We start from the raw sequence: 25045 nt of genomic DNA on the forward strand, positions 1-25045 counted from the left end.
CCCCCTCCTCCCCGCTGCAGGCTGCATCTGTGGTTCCTCCTCGGCAGGGCAGCCTCGCTGACATCCTGCGCAGTGTTGCAAGCCCCGGAAATGACGCTGGGCTGTGGGCCCCCGGGCCGGGCCGGGCGCCGGCTGCTGTACCCCTGCCCTGTAATCGCAGGCTTCGGCCGCGGTTCCCCTGTTGCCTGGAGGTCCCAGCGCGCTCTCTGTTTCTCTGCTACGTGCTTGGTCTCCCGGGAGCCCACGGCAATTAGGTCCCTGGCCCCGTTGCGGGTGCCGCTTTGTCCGGATGAAAAGGAAGGTGTGAGCTGGCTGAAGCGAACGGCACGTTAGTCAGGCCCTTGCAGGAGGCCTCCACGGGGATTTGGGGAGCCGTGCCCGCCTTCATCAACTCTTTGTATCATCCCTGCGCCCCTGGGTCCAGAACAATCTGCTGGAGCCCAGATCTTGGATGGGGGTTGTGGTGTCAGAAGACCCCAGAGCTGGGAGAGTTGCCATGTCTGTCACGTGGGGGCCGTGTCATCAGCTCAGTGCAGGCTCCGACCCGCGGGCAGCGGGGCTGGGCAGTGCCTGTGGGTGACCGGCTTTGGCCCGGAGGACGCTGCCTGGGTCTGTGTCCCGGCTCAGCCACTGTCATTGCCGTGGGCGAGCTCTCCACCTCTCTGTGCTTCAGGTTGTCATCTGTGGAACGGGTTGGTAATAACTCACTCCGTCCTCAGCAGGAACAAATAGCCCTGGCTGGCGTGCCCAGTGGTTAGAGCGCCGGCCTGCTGGCTGGAGGCCTGTGGGTTCTATTCCCGGTCAAGGGCACGTACCTGGGTTGCAGGTTCGATCCCCACCCCCTGTCGGGATGTGTGTGGCGGGCAACCAATCCCTGTCTCTCTCTCACTTCGATGTTTCTCTCTCTCTCTCCACCTTCCCACGCTCACTAAAAATCAATGGAAAATCCTTGGTAAGGATTAAAAACAAACCAACCAACAAAAATACCCCAAAAAACAAGTATGTTTTGAGGGGTCATCTACGACGCTGGGGAGAGGGGGGCCCCGCCGCGGGGAGTCCCCTGCGAGTTGCCGCAGCAGGACGGGCGGTGGCCGTGCTGCTGTGCATCTGACACGGCTCTTCCAGGCGTTTAACGTACGCTTCCGAGCCCTCCGCACGGTGTCGCTTTGAGGTGGGTGCTGGTTTTGGCATCGCCCTTACAGGGGAGCGGGGAGGCACGGAGAGGCGAGGAGACTTGCTTGTGGGGGCCATCGCCCTTACAGGGGAGCGGGGAGGCACGGAGAGGCGAGGAGACTTGCTTGTGGGGGCCATCGCCCTTACAGGGGAGCGGGGAGGCACGGAGAGGCGAGGAGACTTGCTTGTGGGGGCCATCGCCCTTACAGAGGAGGGGGAGGCACGGAGAGGCGAGGAGACTTGCTTGTGGGGGCCATCGCCCTTACAGGGGAGCGGGGAGGCACGGAGAGGCGAGGAGACTTGCTTGTGGGGGCCATCGCCCTTACAGAGGAGGGGGAGGCACGGAGAGGCGAGGAGACTTGCTTGTGGGGGCCATCGCCCTTACAGGGGAGCGGGGAGGCACGGAGAGGCGAGGAGACCTGCTTGTGGGGGCCATCGCCCTTACAGGGGAGCGGGGAGGCACGGAGAGGCGAGGAGACTTGCTTGTGGGGGCCATCGCCCTTACAGGGGAGCGGGGAGGCACGGAGAGGTGAGGAGACTTGCTTGTGGGGGCCATCGCCCTTACAGGGGAGCGGGGAGGCACGGAGAGGTGAGGAGACTTGCTTGTGGGGGCCATCGCCCTTACAGGGGAGCGGGGAGGCACGGAGAGGCGAGGAGACTTGCTTGTGGGGGCCATCGCCCTTACAGGGGAGCGGGGAGGCACGGAGAGGTGAGGAGACTTGCTCGGGAGGCCCAGCAAAGATTTGGCAGCGCGGGATTCAGACTTGGTCAACGTGGCTCCGAGGCCACGTGCTGAACCACAGGGCCGACCGTCTCTTGGCCTGGAGGGCCCAGCGGCGTGTGTGTAGCTGTTTCGATGTGACAGGGGCTGTGGCAGAGGCGTGCACCAGGGCGGGACTGGCCTGCCTGATATCTGGCGAATGCCACATGGACCTCCCAGTCTGGGCCTCTGTGGTGTTTGAGGGACTGAGCCACCTCCCAGGAAGGGCTGCACCCCACCGTCCCCCAGGAGGCCTTGCAGCTCCCCTCTGGCCCGCCTCCCCCCCGCCCCCCAGGAGGCCCCTGCTGCCTGTTGGGGCCCCTGGAGCAGGCGGGGAGCAGCGGGGCTGGGTGGGGGCAGGGCTCAGAGCCATCTGTTTGGAATTAGACTTGAACTGAGCCCAGTTGGCCAGAAACCAGCTCTGTTAAGCCAGAATGCAGTTTGGAGACGGGCCCAGAGTCTAAGCACAGCCGACTGTCCTCTGAGAGTCCACCCTGGCCTGTCCTGTCCAGCTCTCCTTCCCAGCACCTCCCAGCTGGGCCGGGGACAGAGCAGGAGGCCTGTCCGTCCAGCTCTCCTTCCCAGCACCTCCCAGCTGGGCCGGGGACAGAACAGGAGGTCTGTCCGTCCAGCTCTCCTTCCCAGCACCTCCCAGCTGGGCCGGGGACAGAGCAGGAGGCCTGTCCGTCCAGCTCTCCTCCCCAGCACCTCCCAGCTGGGCCGGGGACAGAGCAGGAGGCCTGTCCGTCCAGCTCTCCTCCCCAGCACCTCCCAGCTGGGCCGGGGACAGAGCAGGAGGCCTGTCCGTCCAGCTCTCCTCCCCAGCACCTCCCAGCTGGGCCGGGGACAGAGCAGGAGGCCTGTCCGTCCAGCTCTCCTTCCCAGAACCTCCCAGCTGGGCCGGGGACAGAGCAGGAGGCCTGTCCGTCCAGCTCTCCTTCCCAGCACCTCCCAGCTGGGCCGGGGACAGAGCAGAAGGCCTGTCTGTCCAGCTCTCCTTCCCAGCACCTCCCAGCTGGGCCGGGGACAGAGCAGGAGGCCTGTCCGTCCAGCTCTCCTTCCCAGAACCTTCCAGCTGGGCCGGGGACAGAGCAGGAGGCCTGTCCCTGGGAGTGGGGAGGAGGGAGACAGTGCATTGCGATCACATCCTGAGACCAGAGAAGGACGTCCCTCCAGGAGGGCAGAGGGGGCCGCCAACAGCCGTAACAGTATTGCTCCTGTGGGAGTGGGAGCCAGGGCTTGCTGTGCTCCCCCCCCGCCCCCCCCCCCCCCCGGGCCAGGACGAGGTTCGTCTCCAGTTTACTGACAAAACCTGGGCTCCTAGGGGTGAGCTAGCCAGACCCCGCAGTCACGGACTCGGCTGGGATGGGAACCGGGCTTCTTGGAGCCAGGGGTGGGCTCATGGGCCAGCTGTGGTGAGGGGCCCAGGCCTCCCGGGGAAGGGGGTGGTCACCCAGAAGGCCTGCGCCCCCTTTCCTGCTCTGTCCCTGAGCAGCTGTGTGGCCTCAGGCAAGGTGGGCGACCGCTCTGAGCCTCACAGGCAGGAGGTTGGTGAACCTCTCTCAGCGGTGGCGTCTCATGAGTATGACGTTGGGACATGTCCCCAGCGGGGCAGTGCTGGGGGACCCAGCCGTATGGGACCATGTGGAAGTCAAGTAAGGCCTCTGCTGGCTCCTGGGTGAGAGGCTGTCATCCTCTGGGCCTGCCGCTGGGGGTGGGAAGGAGAGGGAAATCAGGGCAGGGCGGGGCGGGCCGGAGCCTGGGGGCTGGGCATTTTCTGAGCCCTTGTTCCTGGGAAGCGGCTGTTTTGTTTTGTTTTGTTTTGTTTTGTTCCCATTGTTCCTGCTTTGGGCCTGAGCCTCGGGAAGTGGAGGCCCAAGTCCTGAATGGCTGTCTCATTCCGCACAGCGCTGGGTCCCGGTCGGTCCGGGGGTCCCGCTCAGCACTGGGTGCTGGAGAACATTTTAACAGGCCACCATTTTTCAGATTTTTGTTTTTTAATGGTAGTTTTATTTTCTGATCATAAAAGTAGCCCTGACGACTGAAGAGAATCCTGAAAAGAAAGTGTAGCCCTGGCCGGTTTGGCTCAGTGGAGCGAGGGTCAGCCCTCAGGCTGAAGGGCCCGGGGTTTGCTTCAGGTCAAGGGCATGTATCTCGGTTGCAGGCTCCATCCCAGCCCTGGTCAGGGTGCAGATGGGGGCAGCCAATCGATGTGTCTCTCTCACATCCATGCCTGTCTCTCCCCTTCCTTCCACTCTCTCTAAAAATCAATGGGAAAGTATCCTCGGGTGAGGATTAACCAAACAAAAAAAAAAAAAAAAAAGAAAAGTGTAAAGGCCCGGGGGAAGGGGGTGTCCCACATCCACGCCCCCTCCCGGAAAGCACCTCTCCCAGCACTGGCGGGGTTTCCTGCCGCTGCCTTTCGGTTCCCGGATTGCTAACAGGTACCTCTGGTCTGGTGTTGTCCCCTTGGTTTCCCCCCAGGTCACAGCAGAGCAGGTGTCTCCCCGTGTTCCTCTTCGGGAGCGTTATTGGCGAGGCAGGCTTTTCTGTCACGTCGCCGATACCGGCAAGCACTTAGCCATCTCCCCGAGGTGGAGGCCTGCGAGCTTGCTGGCGTTTGCTGTTAAAAAGGATGAGCCTCGCTCAGTGGATAGAGTGTCAGCCTGCGGACTGAAAGGTCCCAGGTTCGATTCCGGTCAAGGGCACGTAACTTGGTTGCGGGCACATCCCCAGTAGGAGGTGTGCAGGAGGCAGCTGATCGATGTCTCTCTCTCATCGATGTTTCTAACTCTATCCCTCTTCCTTCCTCTCTGTAAAAAATCAATAAAATATATAAAAAAAAAAAAAAAAAAAAAAGCCCTAACCGGTTTGGCTCAGTGGATAGAGCGTCGGCCTAAGGACTCAAGGGTCCCGGGTTCGATTCCAGTCAAGGGCATGTACCTGGGTTGCGGGCACATCCCCAGTGGGGGGCGTGCAGGAGGCAGCTGATCGATGTCTCTCTCTCATCGATGTTTCTAGCTCTCTATCCCTCTCCCTTCCTCTCTGTAAAAAATCAATAAAATATATTAAAAAAATAAAAAATAAAAAAAAGGATGAGCCTCTTTGGGCAGCTCACCCCGTCTGCATGCGAGCCCTCCCTGGGAGAGGTTCCTAGAAGGGGGTTAGGGTTGGTGCCCATTGGGATGGCCTTCTGTGATAGCCCCGGGCCGCGGGGCAGGGCCGGCCGGAGCTCAGCCCCTCTGCCGGGGGCTCATGCCGCTGCCCAGAGGGGGTCCGAACCATTTGCTGGGACTCAGGAGAAGGGCACGAGATGGGCCAGCCTCAACAGGCTTTCTTTTCTATTTAAATCTTTTTATTGAATGTATTGGGGTGGCGTTGGTTAATAAAATTATATGGATTTCTTTATTTTTTTAAAAAAATATATTTTTATTGATTTCAGAGAGGAAGGGAGAGAGAGAGAGAGAAACATCAAGGATGCGAGAGAATCGTGGATCGGCTGCCTCCTGCATGCTCCCCACTGGGGACCGAGCCCACAGCCCGGGCATGTGCCCCGACTGGGAATCGAATCGTGACCTCCTGGTTCATACGTCGATGCTCAACCACTGAGCCACACCGGCCGAGCAAATTATATGGATTTCAAGGGTACAGTTTCATAGCACGTCACCTGTATATTGCATATGGGTTCACGACCCCAAGTCAAGTCACCTTTTACCTTCTCTCACCTCCCTCCACCCCCCATCCCTCGGGCAGTCACCGCACCGTGGTCCTCTCTGCTTTCTTCTTCTTCTTCTTTGTTCTTAACGCCTTCATTTCTCTTTCACTCCGCCCAGAACACTCTCCCTCGGACGGCTGTCAGCCTGTTCTCTGCGTCTATGAATCTGTTTCTGTTTTATTTTCAACACCTTTTCTCGCGGCCTTTGAGGAAGCTCCTGATGTCTAACGTCCATTTCACTGGAAGCTGGGGCCATGAGCAGGACGGGGAGACAGAGGTATCGGGGCATAGGGGGGCCACCCGGCCAGAGTGCATCGTGGCGCGTGGGCAAAACGTGGGCCTGGCGGGTGTGGCTCTCCAGTCCGCTTTCCCGCCCAGTAGCAGCGTGTGAGCCCGCCTGTCTGCAAAACCCGCAGACACCTAGCATCACAGGGCCGGTGACGTTTTGCCGGGCTGAAGGGTGTCAAGCGATGTCTCATCCTGTGTGTGTATTTTTTCCTTCCCTTTTTTTGCATTTCTCTGATTGCTAGTGAGGCCTCAGACCTCTGTGCGTCCCCCAGCCTCAGCCGGGCCCCTCGCCCACCCAGGGTTCACTCTTGCTTGCCTTCCTCTGCTCCCCTCCCCCCCCTCCCCCCCGCCGGCTGCCCAGCAGGCTCAGGTCTCCTTTGCAAACCCAGCTGTGGAGTCGCACACCCCTGAGATCAAGGCCTGCTCCAGCACCTCTGGGCTGTTGCCCCTTCCACGAGGGGCCTTCACCTCTCCGAGCCTCGGAGCCTCCCTGCACATCAGCGGTGAAACGTGGGAGTTAGGTGAGGTCATTTCTGGGAAGAGTTGGGCGCGCAGTAGGGCTGAGCCATGGTGGCTGTCCGGAGGCAGGGCCCTTGCAGTCCTGCTCTGTCACTGTCTCTTTGCCTGACCGGCTGCCACGGCCCGGGAGGACGCCAGGGAGACTCCAGGGTGGAGCTGCAGCCGCACTTCTTTCTATTTTCGGCTCCCTGCAGCGCTGGGCAAACAGTGGGACCTTGAACGGATCGTGTCAGCCTCGCTGGAGGAGAGTCAACTGTCAGATGATGCGTTGGCCAAACCTGAAATTCTAGGATCAGGAAATTACCCAGGAAAGCGTTCTCCTTGCCGGGGCCTTTCTAAGGTTTCTAAATGGGGCTTTATTACACGCGGCAGGTAATTATAGGAGGCCTCAGCGCGGAGGGTGCGCGCGGCCTGCTGGGTGCACTGCGGAGGCTATCAGCTTTCGTTGACCAGGGCATCGGGACCCTGGCAGAGGCAGGCCTCTCTCCCCTCCGCTGGGCGGCGCGAGGCAGCCCCGAAGGCTCAGCCTCAAGCTGGTGACCCTCCACTATCTACCCCGGGGGGTGGCGGGGCGGCACCTCGTAGCATGTGAGGAACATGAGGAAAGTCATGGCAAGAGGAGACCTTCAGAGCACCCAGTCCAGGGGTCACACAGGGTAATACCAATGGCTAGAGAGGTCTGGGTAAGGCAGTAGGGAGCGGTGGGGCCTGGGGCACACTGGAGCACTGACTAGGTTCTGACCAAAGGAAAGGACTGCTGCGCAGCCTCCGGGAGCTGTCGCGATGGGGAATGCGAGCCCAGGGTTCCTGGACCTTCCCTTCCTTTAAGAAGCGAAGCCAGAGTCCAGATTTTTTTTTTTTTTTTGTGAGGTGTTTCTGATTTTTAGAAGTTACAGCTAATTGAAAGTTCCGTCCACTGCTGTGTGCCGCAGACGAAACATCCCACGAGGCAACAGTTTATCCTGATTTAGGTTAGGAAACTGAGGCTTGGAACTTGGGGACTTGACCCCTAGGGACAGAGAAGTCACACAGCTTGTCATGGCAGCGTCCAGGGTCAGGCTGGGCCTTTGGGACCCTCCTCTATGGGGCTGTCCAGCCACTGTGCTGCCAGACATGACCCTGGGGTGGCTCCACTGACAGCCCGACCGGGAGCTCGGCACAGGCCAGACTATGACTCGCTGCCAATCTGCGGCAGACGGCTCGCACACGGCGGGCAGACGGCTCGCACACGGCAGGCAGACGGCTCGCACACGGCGGGCAGACGGCTCGCACACGGCGGGCAGACGGCTCGCACACGGCGGGCAGACGGCTCGCACACGGCGGGCAGACGGCTCGCACACGGCGGGCAGGAAACCACCGCTGCCCAGGGAGGCCCCGTGTGTGCATTTGCTGAGCTAACGCTTTCAGCCCTGATGGTTGCCTGGCAACCTGGATGCAGGGACCGACTGTGCCATCGACTTGCTGTGTGACCTTGGACAAATGACTTCACCTCTCTGGGCTCCCCTGCCCAGGGGGTGCCCCTGAGGGCCCCTAATACAAGACTGTTGGGGAGGCTGGACTGGCTTGAGCCACATAAAGTGCTTGAAGCAATGCTCCTGTAAGAGTAAGCGTTAGCTTTTGTATGTGAAGGGCCAGGCACACAGTAGGTGTTTGGTAAGGATAGTCACCCTGTGATGAGGTACCGGAACAAGTCTGTTACGTTCTTCTTGCCGCTTTCACAAGGACCACATGCTTCATGCCTATCCACCTCCCCACGCTCCGGAAAGAATGCCCCACACTCGGGCAACCTGGCTTTTCTGTGCTTGGCCAGCTTTGGCTCGATGAGAATTACCCCAACGTGTTTGTCCATCTTTTAAAGGCTCTGAGGTGAGTCTTCACTGCCAACCTGTGCAGATACATCACAGGGACTCCCTCCGGGTGCTGGCTAACGGTGCTGGAGTCTGAAGAGGCAGCGGGCCAGGGCTTTCTTCCTTTGCCCTCTGTGGCGGCTGCAGCGGCCACTCCCCTGTTGATCTCTTCACATCCCGTTTAAAAAGGTCGCCGATGGTTTGCGCGGGTCACGCCGTGTGAGGACCCAGGAAGAAAACGGGAGGGCGGTCCCCTCCGAGTCCTACTCCGTCCCCTGTCTTTCCCGAGGATGGGGATTTTGTCCTGCGCCCCCATGCTGCTCCCAGCTCCGGTGGCCACCTCCGGGCTGAGGGCCGCGGGGCCCGTCACAGGACGCCAGCGGTACTGAGAAGACCAGACACGGTGCCCGGGACCACGGTGCAGGTGCCGTGTTTCCGAGCCACCTTTTTTAAAAATACATTTTTATTGATTTCAGAGCGGAAGGGAAAGGGAGAGGCAGACAGGAACATCAGTGATGAGAGAGTCATTGATCGGCTGCCTCTTGCACGCCCCACTCTGGGGATCGAGCCTTCCGCCCTGGACCGGAATCAAACCGGGGACCCTTCCGTCCGCAGGCCGACGCTCTATCCGCCGAGCCACACCGGCCGGGGTGGGAGCCACCTTCTTGCCCACGCTCTCGTGACCCTGCTTTCTGGAGGAAGAGACGGAGGCCCCAAACACTTTCAGCATCCGTCTCACGTTGCCCAGCAAGGACGTGTCAGCACCTAAGACAGCAGGGCGCCCCTCCAAAAGCCCACCATGCCTCCCGCAGCCCAGGTTGCGTTGACGGGAGACGCAGTGCAGGGCCGTGACGTCACTGCTTGTCCACGGCTGACGGGCACCTCCCCCTGAAGTCCAGGGAAGCCTGTGGGGAGGTGGCGCTGTGTTCAGGAGGCCACCGGCGGGTTTCTCCGCGAGGCTTAACCTCTGGCACCGATAGGGGGTGTCGGCCGGGGAGCTCCCGTGCGCACAGGGGTACAGCGGCTTCCCCAGGGACGGAGCCAGCCCGGGGGACGTGACTAGACAGGGACCTGGAGAGCAGCCTCGCCCTGTGCTCCTCTGTTGGGTGACACGCCACTGTCCTGGGGGGACAGGATCAGGCCTTACTCCGCTCGCTGACCTCATCCCGTAACGCGATCCCCGTGACTCGGCGGCTTTCAGCTTTCACGGCCCGCCGGCGAGCTGAGCACGGCTCCTGCCGCCCGGCCTGTTATTTTGCGCCCCCATTCCCTCGCCCGCGCCCTGGTCCCGCGCTGTCCTTGTCTGGCTGGCTCACTCATGAGCCCCCGGGGCCGCCTCCCTGCCGCCCGCTGCCGTGCGGAATGCCACTGCTCTGTTTGATCGAACATGTGAGCGTCGAGAAGAGAGGGTCTTGGCCTTGATCACCGGTGTGGCACCAGCATCCCCATCCGGGCCCGGCAGGTCCTGGGCCCCCGTGAGCCTTTGCTCAAGGGCCGATGGCTTCTGGTTGCTCATTCTAAAGCCCCGAGCGGCTGGTGGAAGAGCCTCTCTGTCCTCAAACACGTTCTCTGAGCACCTCCCAGCCCCCTGCACAGGCCTCTGCCCCGACACACGGTCCCCTGGGACCTGACCCTCGGCTTCCTCTTCTGTCCGGCAGGAAGCTGAGCTACCGCGGGGGGTGAGCCTGTGCCTGGAGCGGGAGGGACCTCGGCATGAGAGCACACCCCTCCACCTACCTAGAGCAGGAAGTGGGCCGAGAGACCTAGCGCTACAGAGCTTTCGTGAACGGTGTGCCACTCGAACCCGACGCTCGGGTCCCCGACTCCCACGGTGCAGGTGCCTGCTGTCTCCTCCCCGGCGGAGGGTGGGGCCGGCCCTTCACAGGAGTCCTGGCGCCGCCCTGTGAGTCTGAGCTGCGCACGCTGCACGCCCTCTCCCGTGAGACCTGCACGCCCTCTCCCTGCAGTGCCTCTGAGCTTTTTTTTTCCTTCTGTTTTTCAGATGAAGAAACTGAGGCTCAGAGAGGTTAAGGAACTCCCCCGAGGTCACACAGCTGGTAAGTGGCGGAGCTGGGAGTTGAACCCAGCTCTCTTTGGCTCCAGAACCAATTGCCTTATTTTGTCTGCCTGAAACCGTGTTGAAATGACCATCCCTTTCCCCCAATGTGTGGGGCCCCGTGACGTGGTGTTTGTGGGGTGTCTCCCTGTGCCTCTCCCGCACCGGTTGCCGTGGCTCTCAGACTGTAGGAAGTCCTGTGTAAGCCACGTGGTTGGGCGGTGTTCGGGGGATGGGGTGTTCATCAGATCATTAGAAAGTCCTGGCTGACCCAGGGGCCCCCTTTGGCTGCGTTCAAAGTCACCTCGGGCCGGACTGCGGGGAAAAAGGCGTTCCGCCCCCATGACGGGGTGCAGACGGCAGCTACAGGCAGGTTCGAGGAGGGTGATTCTTTGTGATTGAGAAAGTGGGGCCCCAGACTTCGTGGTAGGAAGGAGAGCAGGGCTGGCGGTGGAGGCGGGGTCCAGCGTGGGGCCCCTCATCCGGTTAGACGCCCACGTGTCTCTGTCCCTGCCGCTCACGGCCCCTCGCCCATCACCAGGAGTGCCGAGTCCCCATCTTGAAACCCACTCTTCTCCTCAGGAAGTTTCTTAGAAGCCGTTTCTGAGAAATCTTTGAGGGGGAACCGGCCCCCTTGGTTAACGGTTGTAAATGAATGAATGGCCTGCTGGTCTCAGAAGTCTTCAGGGGATGGTGGCTCGGAGTGGGCGTGGTGTTCTGGGGCCGCCAGCAGGGGCTGTGTGAAGGGCTCTGGTTTCCAAACCACCTTGGGGGTGAGGAGGGAGCCCCACAGCGGGGTTTGGGGTCCCCACCCCCGCCTCACCCGGAAAAGCTCGGCCTCGGTGGCTGGCTTCTCCCGGAGTGTGAGATCCACGTTCCAGAGCAGGTGAAACCCGCTCTCTAATGGCAGCTGTCCCCCAGCAACGTGGCGAGCAGGGGCTAGGTCTGGCTCTGCCAGGCCACGCTGTGTGGACCCTCCGCGCCACCCCTGCCCTTCCCCAGGCCTCGGTTTGCCCATCTGTACAGTGGGCTGCGGAGCAGGTACAGCTGCGGCTGGCAGCCCCGTCCAGCGGGAGGCCGTGAGCCTTTGATGATGCTCATGCAGATCATGTAGCTGACGAGGCAGAGCCGTTGCAACAGAGAGGCGGGAGGCGGGTGGGTGACATTTGAGAAAAACAACCCCGTCCGTCCTGGTGTCCTGGTCAGGACCAACCCAGAACCTCCCGCACACCCGGGTTCAAGAACAAGCTGACAGGCCGTTTCCCCGTCCCAGGGACGGCTCTCCCAGGCTGTCTGGGAACCAGACTGGGAGGGCCCACAGCGGGCCCGGCGCCCCCTCCTGCACTGGGGGCCCCACATCCTGCCCAGCCACGGGGGAGCCAGCGGCAGGGCGCACACATGCTCGCTACCTTCTGGGTGGCTGCGCACATGCACGGTGTGGTTTGTAGTATTTTTAGTTTGTTGTTTTTGCAAAAGCCAAGGGAAGTGTGTAACAGGCTGAGCTCCCTGAGGACGGCCGAGCTGCTCAGCCTCCGCTGGGGGCAAGTAGGGTTCAGGCGGGGGGTGGGGGGCGGGGGGGCACCCTCCGAACACAGGCTCCCGAGGGCAGAGGAGGCCGGGCGGCCCCTGGGCAGGGCTGGTTTGAGATTGCTAGTGGAATCGTCCCATTTCCCACACGAGGACCCTTAAGGCCTGGCTCGGACCGAGGCCCCCACCTTCCACTATGCACAGCCCAGCGTTGAGAGCACTTGTCAGTCCACATAGACGGAGTGGGCAACGTAGGCTCACAGTTGTTTGTGTGGGAAACAGTAGAATAATAATAATAATAATAATAATAATAATGCAAGAATAACTCTGTTTTGCATGCTCACAGCTATAAAACTATTGCTCCCCGCCGTCTGTGTTGGTATCCGTGCCTGTCTGGCCCCAGGCTGGGCGTGCTGCGGGGGGGGGTGGAGGGTGCTTTGGGAGTTAAGATCCCCAGGTTCTAGTCTTGGTGCCACCGGAGACTCGTTTGCCACCTTGGGCAGGTCACATCTCCTCCCTGAGCCTCAGTTTCCCCAAGGGGCAAAGGCAGCAGGAGAGTGTGGCCCTCCCTCCCTGAGTTCCTCTGTGATACTGAAATGCCCCGACCCTTTGCCTCCCAGCGGCCCTGCCGTTCTCTCCTCTCCCTGATCTAGGACCTGTGGCTGCTGGGCCAGGAACCTCTCTTTCCTCGGGGCCCAGAAGGCGTCAGTAAGTCTTCCATTCACTGAACCTCATTCCGCTGGAAAAGTAATAACCAGAGAGCAGGTCTGCCTGGTTCCTGGCCGGCGAGCGCCTGGAAGTTTCCCATGAGGAACGCTCATGGGGCTCCTTCCCTGTGGACCAGAGCGGCCTGCCTGCCTGCCTCCTTCCCAAGGAACAGGCGGCCTCCTGGGGGTCGACCAGCGAGCCCATCTTCCGTCAGCACCACTGGGTTGCCCACCTGTCCGTGTGCCCAGGAAGCAGCCCCCGGGAGGGGCCGGGCCGAGGGCACCGTGCCAGGGATGCCGAACTGAATAAGACACAGTCTGTACCCTCCACGGTTGGGCTCACCCCGGCCGCGTTCTCCATTTGGCCGGATTCCAGGGAGTTCTTGCTGCGTTCACTCTCCAGCCGTAAAAATGCAAATGTCAAGACACTTTCACCTCTCTCTGTTTTCTGTTTTCCCCAATGCCCGCCCCCAAATCACCGGGTTCATATGTTCTATGTTTACTAACCAAAGCTAATGCCTCTGTTAAAATCAAATCAAATTTCCTTCTGGCCCAGCTCATGGAACACATCGGCGTCTCCTATGAATTCTGGGAAGCGGGAGGGGGGCCAGGGAAGCTCCCGGGGAAGTGAGGTTCCCCAGGTGGGACAGAAAGGTCACTCCATCAGCGAGGACCTCGTATTCATAGTAACTTCCTTCCACATGTGGGACACAGGACAGAAAAGGTGTTCCATCTGGGGTTCACTTTTTTCTCACTTAAGAAGTCCGCCTGTTCGTGGCTCACGGCGTTGGCAGAAGACACGAGACTCCTGGGTCAGAGACCAGGGACTTGATCGCGCACGGCACAGCCAGCAGTGTGATCTTCAGGTTTGTGTCGGCTCCCGCTTTGCCCCAGCGTCCTCGGGGACCAGCCACAGGGCCCAGGCAGGTGCCGGCACCTGTGATGGGTTGCCACATAGACCAGGGACCCTGAGCTGGGGGAGTCCACCGTGTGTAGCGAATCGAAAGCAAGCCATTCCCTCATGTTTCATGACTCCTTGCTGCAAACATAACCCTGAACAGTGACCCCGATGAAGAGCAGTCAGGGACTTGGAGTCTCAGCTCAGCCGAGAGCGCGAATGGATGGGAGACCCTCGGAGGAGCAGCATTGAAGAATCCTGGATTTGAATCCCCGGTCTGACACCTACTAACGGTGAGATGAGGCAGATGACGACATCTGGACTCCTTGTAGCCTCCGTTTTCTCATCTGTAAAATGGGGACGATCCCTGCCTTTCAGGTGATTATTAGAGAATATGCAAGTTCACTCTGCCAGGGGCCCGGCGGAGAGCAAGGGACAGTCTCTGAGCTCAGGGAGCCGCAGTTCACGGAGAATCTTTTCGGCTGCGCATGGGCGTAGGTGGGAAAACAAACGGGGGAAATGCTGGGAGGGGCTGCGCATTGTGAATCGGGTACAGAAGGTTCAGGGGAAGTCTCTCTGAGGCGTGGACCTGCGACCTGGCATCCTGAGTGAAGAAAAGGATAGCACAGTATCGGCGTGCAAAGCATTCTGGGCAAAGCGGAGAGCCTGTGCCAAGGTCCTACGGCTGTCATGCGTGAGGCCGGTGTCGCGTGAGCAGAGAAAGCAAAGGAAAGGCGTAGAAAATGGAGTCAGACGGGCCAAAACCGGTTTGGCTCAGTGGATAGAGCGTCGGCCTGCGGACTCAAGGGTCCCAGGTTCGATTCCGGTCAAGGGCATGTACCTTGGTTGCGGGCACATCCCCAGTAGGGGGTGTGCAAGAGGCAGCTGATCGATGTTTCTCTCTCATCGATGTTTCTAACTCTCTATCCCTCTCCCTTCCTCTCTGTAAAACATCAATAAAAAATATATTTAAAAAAAGAAAGAAAATGGAGTCAGACGGTAGGCAAGGAGCAGCTCTTGCAGGCCCCTGCAGAGCGGGGGCTCCTCGAGCTTCACTCCTTGCAAAATGTACGACCCTGGGCCTCCATGCTCCCATCTGTAAAATGGGCGTATTCGTCGATTTAGTGAGTTCACAGGACTAACGCCCGTAGACATGCTCCGAGAGCTTCACCCGGGGCTCAGCACAGGGGGATGGCCGCTCTGGTGGGTTAGTACAGAGCGGGGGCAGGCAGGCCACCGGCCCTCACCCAGGCCAGAGCTCTCCCTGCGGCCTGCGTTCGCTGGCGCTCCTCGGCACGTGTGGGCCCTGCGTGGTGTGGCGTGGTCAGGTCGCTTGTCCAAGGTCACACAGCTCATCGGCGCTTGGAACGGCAGCCTCCCTCCCCCACCCACTTCCCACTTTACACCTGGACCTGCGCCGGCTGCCTCCATCCACTGCTGACCCCATGGTGACCCTGAGCAGGTCCCGGAGCCTGCCCGACCCTCTGTCCTGTGAGCACTGGGCCACGAGCCTCCTGTGCCTGCTAATGACACAAGGTGGGAGGCAGCGAGGTGGGGTTCCTCGTTCTGAATGGTCTATTTTTGTCATGGTTTCTGCACCCCCACCTCGGGGCCATCCCCCCTTTCTTTCCCCCTGGGGCAGCTGTCGGCCTGGGCGCGCCAGCACGGGGCCTCCCTAAATTCCTGACCACATTTCACGCTTCAAGTGCTGCCTGGATGTCTGCGTGCAGCGCCCTCAGGCCGCACAGGAGACGATTTGTGGATTTACATTCCTTTCGTGCGACTCAGAACATGAGAACGTATCCAGCTCCTTGTCATAGGACCCTGATCCCCGCTAATCGTGTTTCCTCGGGGCGCGCCTCCAAGCCGCCTGACCCGGGCCTGAGGTGTGCTGCAGGGACCTTCATTCCCCTCCAGCTCCTCGCACGGAAGCCAGCGGGAGGCGCCGGGTGAGAGGAGGATTTGCAAGCCCAAGACAGGCTCTCCCCAAGCTGCCAGCAGGTGTGGGGCGTGGCAGACAGCCAAGTGTGCGCAGGAAGGAGTGGGGACACTGTGGCCCCAAAGGAGACGGGCTCCGACTCCAGGGGTGTCTGTGCACCGCCTCCGGTCCAGCCTCCGTGCCATCACCATCTGCTGCTCACGGACTATCTGTGGCTCCCCATTGCCTTCACCCCAACGTGCCCATTGCTACAGACTTCCATGACCTGCCCCCCCGACTGCGGCCACTCTGAAGGGCACCTTCCGTTTCTTAACTGTGCCAGGTGCGCCATCACCAGCGCCACCACCTGTACTCTGGGGAGCTGCCGGTTCACCCCATTCTCTCTGCTCTCTCCCATCACTGCCAAAGCCCCCGTCTCCACGGCTGTCTCCACTGAGCCTTCTCTCCCTTCCATTGCCACCTGCTTGCCACCGTTGTATCTCCAGGGCCCTTGGTGTTCCCTCTGGAGCTGGTCCCTGGTGAGCAGGGAGTGACCCCTGTGAACTGCCCCGCCCCCTCTCGGGCTCCCTCACCCGGGGTGGGCTTCCCTCCGATGCTGTGTTCCGGAGGGTCCTATGTGGCTGCAGCTGTGGCTGGTCCTTCCCAAGCCGGGAGGAGGGAGGCAGAGCCCCGTCCATCTGGGTCTGAGCTGCAGGAGCACAGGGACCCGCTCGGGGGTGACTCAGCGGGGCTTGGGGTGACTCAGCGGGTGGGGCTCAGCTGGGCCGCACGCAAACCCCGTGCAGGGCTCACGCCCCCGGCTGCCCGTGGGAATGGTCCCCGTCCCTCTCCGACCCCTCAGAGGCCAGGCTCAGGGCGGGGACAAGCTCCAGGGGACACCCCTCACTGGGCCCCGCTTGGGCTGGAGTTCCGGCTCCTTGGCAGGTCTCTGGCTGCTGGGGGCCTCTGGGGGAGATAAAACCCAGCACCAGACGGCAATGGTTGTCCTGGGCCCAGGCGGGGTGACCCAGAGCAATGGCTGGCAGAGAGAAAGCCTCCGTGAGCTGGTCTGTCCTTCCTGGTAACAGACGCTTAGATTAACCCCGCTCTGCACGGCCGCCTCAGAGGCAGGGATGGTTTTTAACCTCCATTGTCCAGATGAGGGGCGGGACATCCCTGAGGTGCCTTTCGGTTTCCCTGCAGGCCCCATCCCTGGCTGCCCCCGCCCCCCCCCCCCCTGCTTTCCGGGGCCTACGCCTTCCCAGTTCCCGCTCAGCCCACGTGCCTTCCTGCTCCTCCCCGGGGAGCGCCCCGCCACCGCAGCGTCTCCTCTCTTGGAGTTTGGGGCTGGCTCTCCCCTCAGCTCTGGCAGCCCTCTCGCTGTGCATCCTCGGAAAAGTCTCTCCCCCTTTCTGAGCTCGGCCTCCACCTCTGTCAATCAAGGGGGACAGAAAGGGTGGGGCGGGGGTGTTCGTTGGCACTACCACGGGAAGACGGAAGCCACTGTAAGGAGTTCAGTAAGGAAACCCCACATTCAGGGCGCTCGACGGGCCAGGCACCTCAGTGCTTCCCCTGCACGGACCGGGTCGGATGGGTCCTCCTTGGCGCAGGGCTGCGAGGAGGCTGCCACGCTTTCGGATGAAGAAGCGGAGGCCAAGTCTCGGGCGGTCTCACGAGGCGGGGGAGTCAAACACAGCAGATAAAAAGCCGAGGTCAGGGCGTCCAGGTGAGCCGACACCCAGGATCGGAGAACCCAGCCCCGCGGAAAGACGGGGGGAGACTCAGCATGCTGCACCTCAATGTTCTTTGAAGGCATCTGCCAGGATGTAAGGTGCTTGGATCCGGAGCCTGAGAACCAAGCCAAAAACAGCAGCCTCGGGGCTCAGAGACTAGACGGAGCTGTTGGCCACCTCCCAGGGCGGCGGGGGAGATAAGAAATCAGAGGTTACAGCGGGCAAGGAAGAGGCACCTCGGTAGGCGTCCCCGCTATGCTCCGAGAAAGGCTGTGCCTGATCAGGGAGCACAAACCTCAAAATACCGGGTCATCCCAAGGGACTAAGGTGCAGGCCCCATCATCCTGACCATCAAGGGGACCCAGGTCATGGGCCCCTGCTCTCCCTGCCCGCCAGGCGGAAACAGCTTCCTCCCGGAATAAGGACCGCCGCAGCCAGAGCCTCTGCAGGTTCGCCCTACACGGTGTCCGCGTGTACCACGCCAAGGCCCGAACCACGTGGCCAAAGAGAGAAAACAGATGGTAGAAACAGACCCCCACGTTATCCCAATGTCACAGGCGTAGACGCAGACTTTAAAACGCCTGTGGTAATCGATTGCAGGAAGATAGATGACGAGATGGGGAATTTCACCGGGAAACTACCACTTAGACAAAAAGTACTCAGATGGAAAATGCGAGAACTGAGAAGTACAAGAACTGACATGGATGTAATAGAGGATTCAAGCACACCGCACACAGCAGGAGAGAGGATGTGCACGGCAGTATCCACTTCCAGAGGCTGGACAGACAGCAGATTTCAAACCCAGAAAGAAATGCCAAGAAAACAGATAACAGCGAGAGCAGGTATTGGTGGAGTAGAAGGACTCGCCATGGCTACGTAGAGACCCGGGAGGAGGCAGAGGTGTGGGTCCGAGTGCCGGCTCGGCCTCCACTTCCCCGTGTGATCGTGCACAAGCCACTTGCCGTCTCTGGGTCTCCGTTTGCCATTTCAGGGAAATGGACATGAGCACCCCTTTGGCCCAGGTGATGTGAGGATCACAGGGCGGGCAGCGGTGACTGCCCGGTGTTAGAAGTGCTGACGTCACCGCCCGTCGGCGGTGTTTGCTCAGTCATTTCACCGGCCCCCGTAGCGCAGGGGGCGTCACGTGGAGCTGGGAGGGCGACCCGGCCTCGTGATAGCTGCTTCCCAGTCCAGCAGGCATCTGCTCAACATTCAAAAACCCACACTGTTCATTCCCTAGGTTTTCCAAGTATTTGAAACAATTCTCTTTAAAAAAAAAAAAAAATATATATATATATATATATATATATACACACACACACACACACACACACACACACACTGAGTGGCTAGATTATTACGATCTCTGAACGCATAATAATCTGGCCACTCATTTTATTTATATATATATATATAAGAGGCCCGGTGCATGAATTCATGCATGGGTGGGGTCCAGCCAGCCTGGCCAGCGGGAGGGGACATGGGCGGTTGGCCTGCCTGCCTGCTGGTCGAACTCCTGGTCGAGGGGACAATTTGCATATTAGCCTTTTATTCTATAGGATAGACACAGAGTGGCCAGATGATTATGCATTCAGAGATCATCATCATCTGGCCACACAGTGTATATATATTTATTGATTTCAGAAAGAGGAAGGGGGAGGGAGAGAGAGATAGAAACACCCATGATGAGAGAGAATCATTGATCCACTGCCTCCTGCACGCCTCCCCCTGGGGATGGAGCCCGCAGCCTGGGCATGTGCCCTGACCGGGAATCGAACCGTGACTTCCTGGTTCAGGGGTGGACGTTCAGCCACTGAGCCACGCCAGCTGCACGGAAACAGTTCTCTTAGTGGCAGGTCATTGCGGCCCTCTCCCTATCACCATTGATCCGCTGCTGCAGACAGGACAGGGAGCGCCCCCTCCCCCCGCCCCCCGCCCGCCGCCCCCCCCCCCCCCCCATCCCCTGCTCTTTGTTTGCTGAGGTGTGGCTCACTTGGCAGCAGAGATCTTGGCCCGTGGAGTCTTGGCCCAGGTTCCATGCCAGGGAGCCAGGGCTGGCGCTCCCCGTGTGTGGCGGGCTGCCCCACTTAATAGAGAACAGGGAAGTCACGCACGCCTCCTTGCTTCCCTGGGGCGGGGGGCGGGGGGTGGGGTGCAGAGGCGTTCTTGCTTTCCCACTGTAGTTCTTCCCTGGGCGTTTGAAAGCGCTCATTGTTACCAGCCCAGGCGCCTCTGCTGGTGGGTGGGAGCCCATGGCACCCCGGCCTTGGAGGTGGTGCCACTGGGTCGTGCCGGATGGAGGGAGGAGGGTGTCGCCGTGCCCCTCCAAGCCCCCCTTCCCCCCATTCTGCAGCTCAGCCTCACCCTCCGTCTCCTTCCACCCCAGTGTCCGCTGCGGGCATCTGTATCTCACAGGCAGCCAGGAGGTGGCGGGGAACCGGCCCGTCTTCCCGTCTCATCCTCAGTGTGACTCACAGGCATCTGTTTACGTGAATGCGTCTCGGCCCTTGGTGTTGGGACACAGGGCCCTGCTCATCACCACGGCCAACACGGGGAGACCCTGTCACTCACTGCTCAGCTCAGACCCTGCAGTGGGCTCAGAGAAAGCCTGGTCTCGGGAATGGCTTCCCTCCCCCCAAATACACACCTGCTCCCCCTCCCCCACTGACCAGGCCCACCAGCCTCCTTCCTCCCAGAGGCGCTGGGCCTCCCACCTTAGAATCATTTGTGCTGGATCTCAGCCTCCTAGCCCAGGGCCCGGCCCGGCATGGGGCCCAGCACATGCGCTGTGAGTGGCTGCTTGATTGACAGCCCCGAGGAGTGAGCAGAATCTCTCTTCTCAGCCCCTTTTCCGGTTCAAGGAATGGCCCAGAGAGGTTGGGTCGCTTCTTCACGGCCACACAGCACACGGGTGCAGCCTGGTGGGAAGAGGCATCCTCACATGTAGTCCGTGCTCTCTCGCTCAGATCTGTGCATTGCCAGCCCCCGCCTTTCCCTCATTCACGCCTGCCTTCCCCGATGCCACGGCTGTGCCGGGGGGGACAGGGCCGCAGAGAGTGAGGCTGAGTGTCTGTCCCCTTGGAGCGCCCCGCCGGGGAGGAAGGAGGCAGATGCGGACACAGAGCAGGCCGAAGGGAGCCAGGACTGCAGACGCCAGGAGTGGGCAGGCCTCCCCCTGGGAGTCAGCGCCCGCTCAGGCCTGAGGAATGAGTGAGACCTGAGCGGGGTGGGGTGGCTGTTCTGGACAGCGGGGACAGCCCGGGCAGGAGCTCAGAGGCAGGAGCAAGTGTGATCTGAGGCGCAGTTGTGTTGCTTCAAGTTGCAAGTAATCTGCTTTACACAATAAAGGGGATTTATTGTCTCATGTGCCTGAAAGGTCAGCGCGTAGGGGGGGCTGCAGGTGCGGCTACATCAGGGACTTAATGCCTCCTGCTGGTCCTGCCCAGCCAGCCGTCCGCCCTGCGAGGATCCCACACAATGACCAGCATGACCCTGACTTCCTCGTCCCAGCCTCAGACAGACCAGAGCAAGAGCAAGTGCCTTCCCTTCCTGCAAGTCAGGGGTTTCCCTCTGATTAGATGGAATTAGGGCGCTTTCTCATCCCTGGACCAACTCCTATGGTAAGGGGGGTGGGCGCCCCCTGCTGGCCAGGAGAAAGCAGAGCGAGCCGGTCTTGGGAGGTTAATCTGGCTCAAGTGGACAAGCTGCTGCTTTTTTTTTTTTTTTTTTTAATATATTTTATTGATTTTTTACAGAGAGGAAGGAAGAGGGATAGAGAGTTAGAAACATCGATGAGAGAGAAACATCGATCAGCTGCCTCTTGCACACCCCCTACTGGGGATGTGCCCGCAACCAAGTTACGTGCCCTTGACCGGAATCGAACCTGGGACCTTTCAGTCCACAGGCCGACGCTCTATCCACTGAGCCAAACCGGTTTTGGCAAGCTGCTGCTTTTTTTTTTTTTTAATGTGTCTTTATTGATTTCAGAGAGGAAGGGAGAGGGAGAGAGGGATAGAAGCATCAGTGATGAGACAGAATCATTGATCGGCTGCCTCCTGCACGCCCCACAATGCAGACCGAGCCCGCACCCCCGGCATGTGCCCTGACAGGGAATCGAACCGTCATCTCCTGGTTCATAGGTTGATGCTCAACCACTGAGTCAAACCAGCCAGGGTGTCATAACGAGGTGACAGAATTTCATCCTGTTTCTCTTCCTCCTTCTCTGTACAGATGACAGACAACGCTTGGTGCCTTCGTCAAGGCCACTGCCTACGGCCACGTCTCCGGTGGCCGCGTGGTCAGACTGAGCTCTGACTGGGCATCAGCGCACACAGCCTTCCCGGACGGAGGACGGCGACAAAGAGGCCTCCTGGTCCCACACCGTGACCCTGCCTCCCTGGTCCTCCCCCGGCGGGACCCGAGGCTGTCACAGAGTCATTGCCCGTCCACCCCTTTGGATGGGAAAGGCAATCACTGGTCTTACGTTGGATTAACGCTTCGTGGAGAGACAGTTTCGGCTGTTCGAGGATTGCTGATGAGGCAGGCTCCTTTATTTTCTGCAAGAGACAGAGTTGCTGCAAGAAGAGTCATCCCGCCCCCCTGAATGACCCCCCTTAGCCTTCGAGTGTCACAGGGTGATGTCCGGTGCCCGAGGGTGACCGTCGCCAGGCGGAAGTGAAGTTGACCGTAGCGAGCCTTGAGAGCCCCCCGCCCCCCCTTGGACATCCACGCCTCGCCTTGTGCGGGAACCTCCCACTCCGGGGTTTCCCTTCCAAGTCCCTCCTGAGTGGGGCGTGATTTCCTGCAGCTCCTCGCCGGGGATCCTCGTGGGGAAAGCAGCCATGGTGACCCTGAGGAGAAGGACCCTCAAAGTGCTCACCCTCCTCGTCCTCTTCGTCTTCCTCACCTCCTTCCTCCTGAGCTACTCGCACACCGTGGCGACCACCGCCTGGCTCCCCAAGCAGCTGGTCCTGGAGCTCTCCCAGAGCTTCCGGAGGCTGGTGGCCTTCTCGCGCCGGCCCTGCACCTGCGCCCGCTGCGTCGGCCAGCGGAGGGTCTCGTCCTGGTTCGACGAGAGGTTCAACTGGTCCATGCAGCCGCTGCTGACCGCGAAGAACGCCTTCTTGGACGAAGACACCTACACGTGGTGGCTGGTGAGGGCGCCGGCCGAGGTGGGGGATGAGGGAGGGGGCCCCGGCCCCTGAGGACACACCGGGGGCCCTGCCGGGTGCTTTGCAGGAATTGCAACGTTGGCCATTCATTCATTCATTCATTCATTCAAACACTACTGCCCTAGCCGGTTTGGCTCGGTGGATAGAGCGTCGGCATGTGGACTGAAAGGGTCCCGGGTTCGATTCCGGTCAAGGGCACGTAGCTGGGTGGCAGGCTTGATGCCCGGTCCTGGTAGAGAGGTCACCAATCAATGTGTCTCTCTCACATCGGTGTTTCTCTCTGGCTCTCCCCCTCCTTTCCGCTCTCTCTGAAAAGCAATGGAAAAATCCTCAGGTGAGGATTACACACACACACACACACAACCTCCTTATCGAGGATGTGCTATGTATAAATGAGAACAGGGGGTTCTGTGTGGACACTGTGGTCCTGAACACTTCGAAGTGTTGGGGCGCAGAGGGGCCCCTCCCGATGGGGATCTCCGAGCGAGTTCCTACAGGGGAGCTTGGCTGCGGCCACGCCCCCAGGGGTTTTCAAGGAGTGAGCCCCACGCCGGCCGCGGCAGCCCCGTGGCCCGGGAGCCTGTCAGACGGGCAGGATGTGGGCCCGGCCCTGCCCGGCCGAGCCAGGATGAGCACGGTCACCAGGTCTCGGGTGGTTGCCCGATGAGGTGCCCCAAGCGGTCTGAGCAGAAGCAGGTGCTTAGTCCTGGATGATGGTTTCCCCCTGGATGATGGTTATGAACTGATACGCCTCCTCTGGACCATTTATCCCTGCACATCTCAGTGGCATTACATACATCACAGTGTCACGTGACCATCACCCCTTCTGCACCCAGCACTTTCCCAGCATCCCCCCGACACTCCGTACCTAACTCCCTTCCCCGGCCCCAGCCCCCTAGACCCTGGCAACCCCCGATCCCCTCACTGCCTCTGAATTTGACGCCTTGGAGCCTCACGTAGTGGGAGGGACCCGCAGTGTTTATCCTCTGTCTCGGCATCTTTTCAGGGCCCACGGATGCTGTAGCATGTATCCAAATTTCCCTTTTCTGTGGCTGAGTAGTCCATTGTATGCGTACTCCATGTGTTATTTTAATTTATTTTTTAGAGTGTAATTTTATTGATTTCAGAGAGGAAGGGAGAAGGAGAGAGAGAGAGAAAAAAACATCAATGATGAGAGAAAATCATGGATGGGCTGCTTTCTGCACGCCCCGCACTGGGGATCCAGCCTGCAACCCGGGCAAGGAGTTGAGCCATGACCTCCTGGTTAATAGGTTGACACTCAGCCACGGAGCCACAGTGGCCGGGCTGCGTGCTCCACCTTTTCAAATCTATTCATCTGTCACTGGGCATGGGGCAGAGCCCCGGCCCCCCGCTCTGCCCCCTTCCCCCCCCCGCTTCCCCCCCCACGTCCCCGCCAGAGGCAGTGCAGCCAGGCCCACCTGTCTCCTGTCCTTCGGCCACAGACGCTGCAGCGGGAGAAGCAGCCCCATGACCTGAATGACACCTTCAAGGAGCTGTTCCGCGTGGTGCCCCGCAACGTGGACCCGCTGCTGGAGAAGAAGTCGGCGGGCTGCCGGCGCTGTGCCGTCGTGGGCAACTCGGGCAACCTGAGGGAGTCCTGGTATGGGCCTCACATCGACAGTCACGACTTCGTGCTGAGGTGAGTGGCCGGACCCTCGCCCCGGGCGCACCTGTGCACCCCCAGACCCCCGGAGCGGAAGGAGGCACCTGGGCTCCGGACCGGGAGGTCAAGGTCCCGGCCCTGGTGTGCCCAGACCTACCCGGGCACCTCAGGCTCCTCGTGGCCCCCTCGGGGCCTCGGTGTCCCCATCTGCCCTGCAGGATGGAGACAGACGTAGGTGCCTCTCTGGGCGCAGTGGGCGAGACGGCAAGGTTCACCTACAGACCCTCGTTTGGTCTGTAAAATCCGTCCCGTGTTGCAACCTCACGCTGTTCACGTAAAATCTACTTTCCTGCCACCGAGCGGACACATGTTCCAGGAAGATGCCCACGCCTCTCTGGGTTTCTTGTACCCTCCGTGCCCTCAGCCCGGAGCGAGAAACAGCAGCAGCGAGGGGGTGGGGGGGAGGGGCCGGTGAGCCCCAGGTGCCTTCTAGAATCTTCCGTCCCTGTGATCTCTGGCTGTATGTCCTTAGACCAGTGGTCGGCAAACTCATTAGTCAGCAGAGCCAAATATCAACAGCACAACGATTGAAATTTCTTTGGAGAGCCAAATTTTTTAAACTTCTTCTAACGCCACTTCTTCAACATAGACTCGCCCAGGCCGTGGTATTGTGTGGAAGAGCCACACTCCAGGGGCCAAAGAGCCGCATGTGGCTCGAGCCGCGGTTTGCCGACCACGGCCTTAGACCGTTTAGCTGACCTCTCGGGGCCTCAGCATACACCTGGTTCAGTGGGGCCGTCATGGTGAGGGGACGGTCAGGTTGAGGGTCAGGCAGACCCGGTCCGGGGCTGCCCGGGTGCCTCTGTGTCCATCCTCTGTGCTCAGATTTCTTTGGCCATAAAATACCCGCTGGACAGGCTGTCACTGCGGTGTCACCAGCTGTGCCCCTTGGCCACGGCAGGGCCTCGCGCTCAGACTCGGTGCACTGGAGCTCCTAGAACAGGGGTGGGCAAACTTTTTGACTCGAGGGCCACCATGGGTTCTTAAACTGGACCGGAGGGCCGGAACAAAAGCATGGATGGAGTGTTTGTGTGAACTAATATAAATTC

The 25045-nt window shown here is 60.3% G+C and overlaps 1 protein-coding gene across 1 annotated transcript in view; it reads left to right on the plus strand.

Annotated features, from left to right (window-relative positions):
* ST3GAL1 (ST3 beta-galactoside alpha-2,3-sialyltransferase 1) overlaps positions 1 to 25045 on the plus strand; it is a 55164-nt gene that overhangs the window by 23097 nt on the left and 7022 nt on the right. Inside the window, exons 3-5 of the mRNA XM_080646859.1 lie at positions 10305 to 10359; positions 21372 to 22294; positions 23776 to 23972. Coding sequence (XP_080502985.1) covers positions 21983 to 22294; positions 23776 to 23972 — 509 coding nt within the window. The 5' untranslated portion in view covers positions 10305 to 10359; positions 21372 to 21982. The remainder of the gene's footprint in view (positions 1 to 10304; positions 10360 to 21371; positions 22295 to 23775; positions 23973 to 25045) is intronic.

This window comes from Plecotus auritus, assembly GCF_963455305.1.
Source record: "Plecotus auritus genome assembly, chromosome: 11".
Classification (NCBI taxonomy): Eukaryota; Metazoa; Chordata; class Mammalia; order Chiroptera; family Vespertilionidae; genus Plecotus; species Plecotus auritus.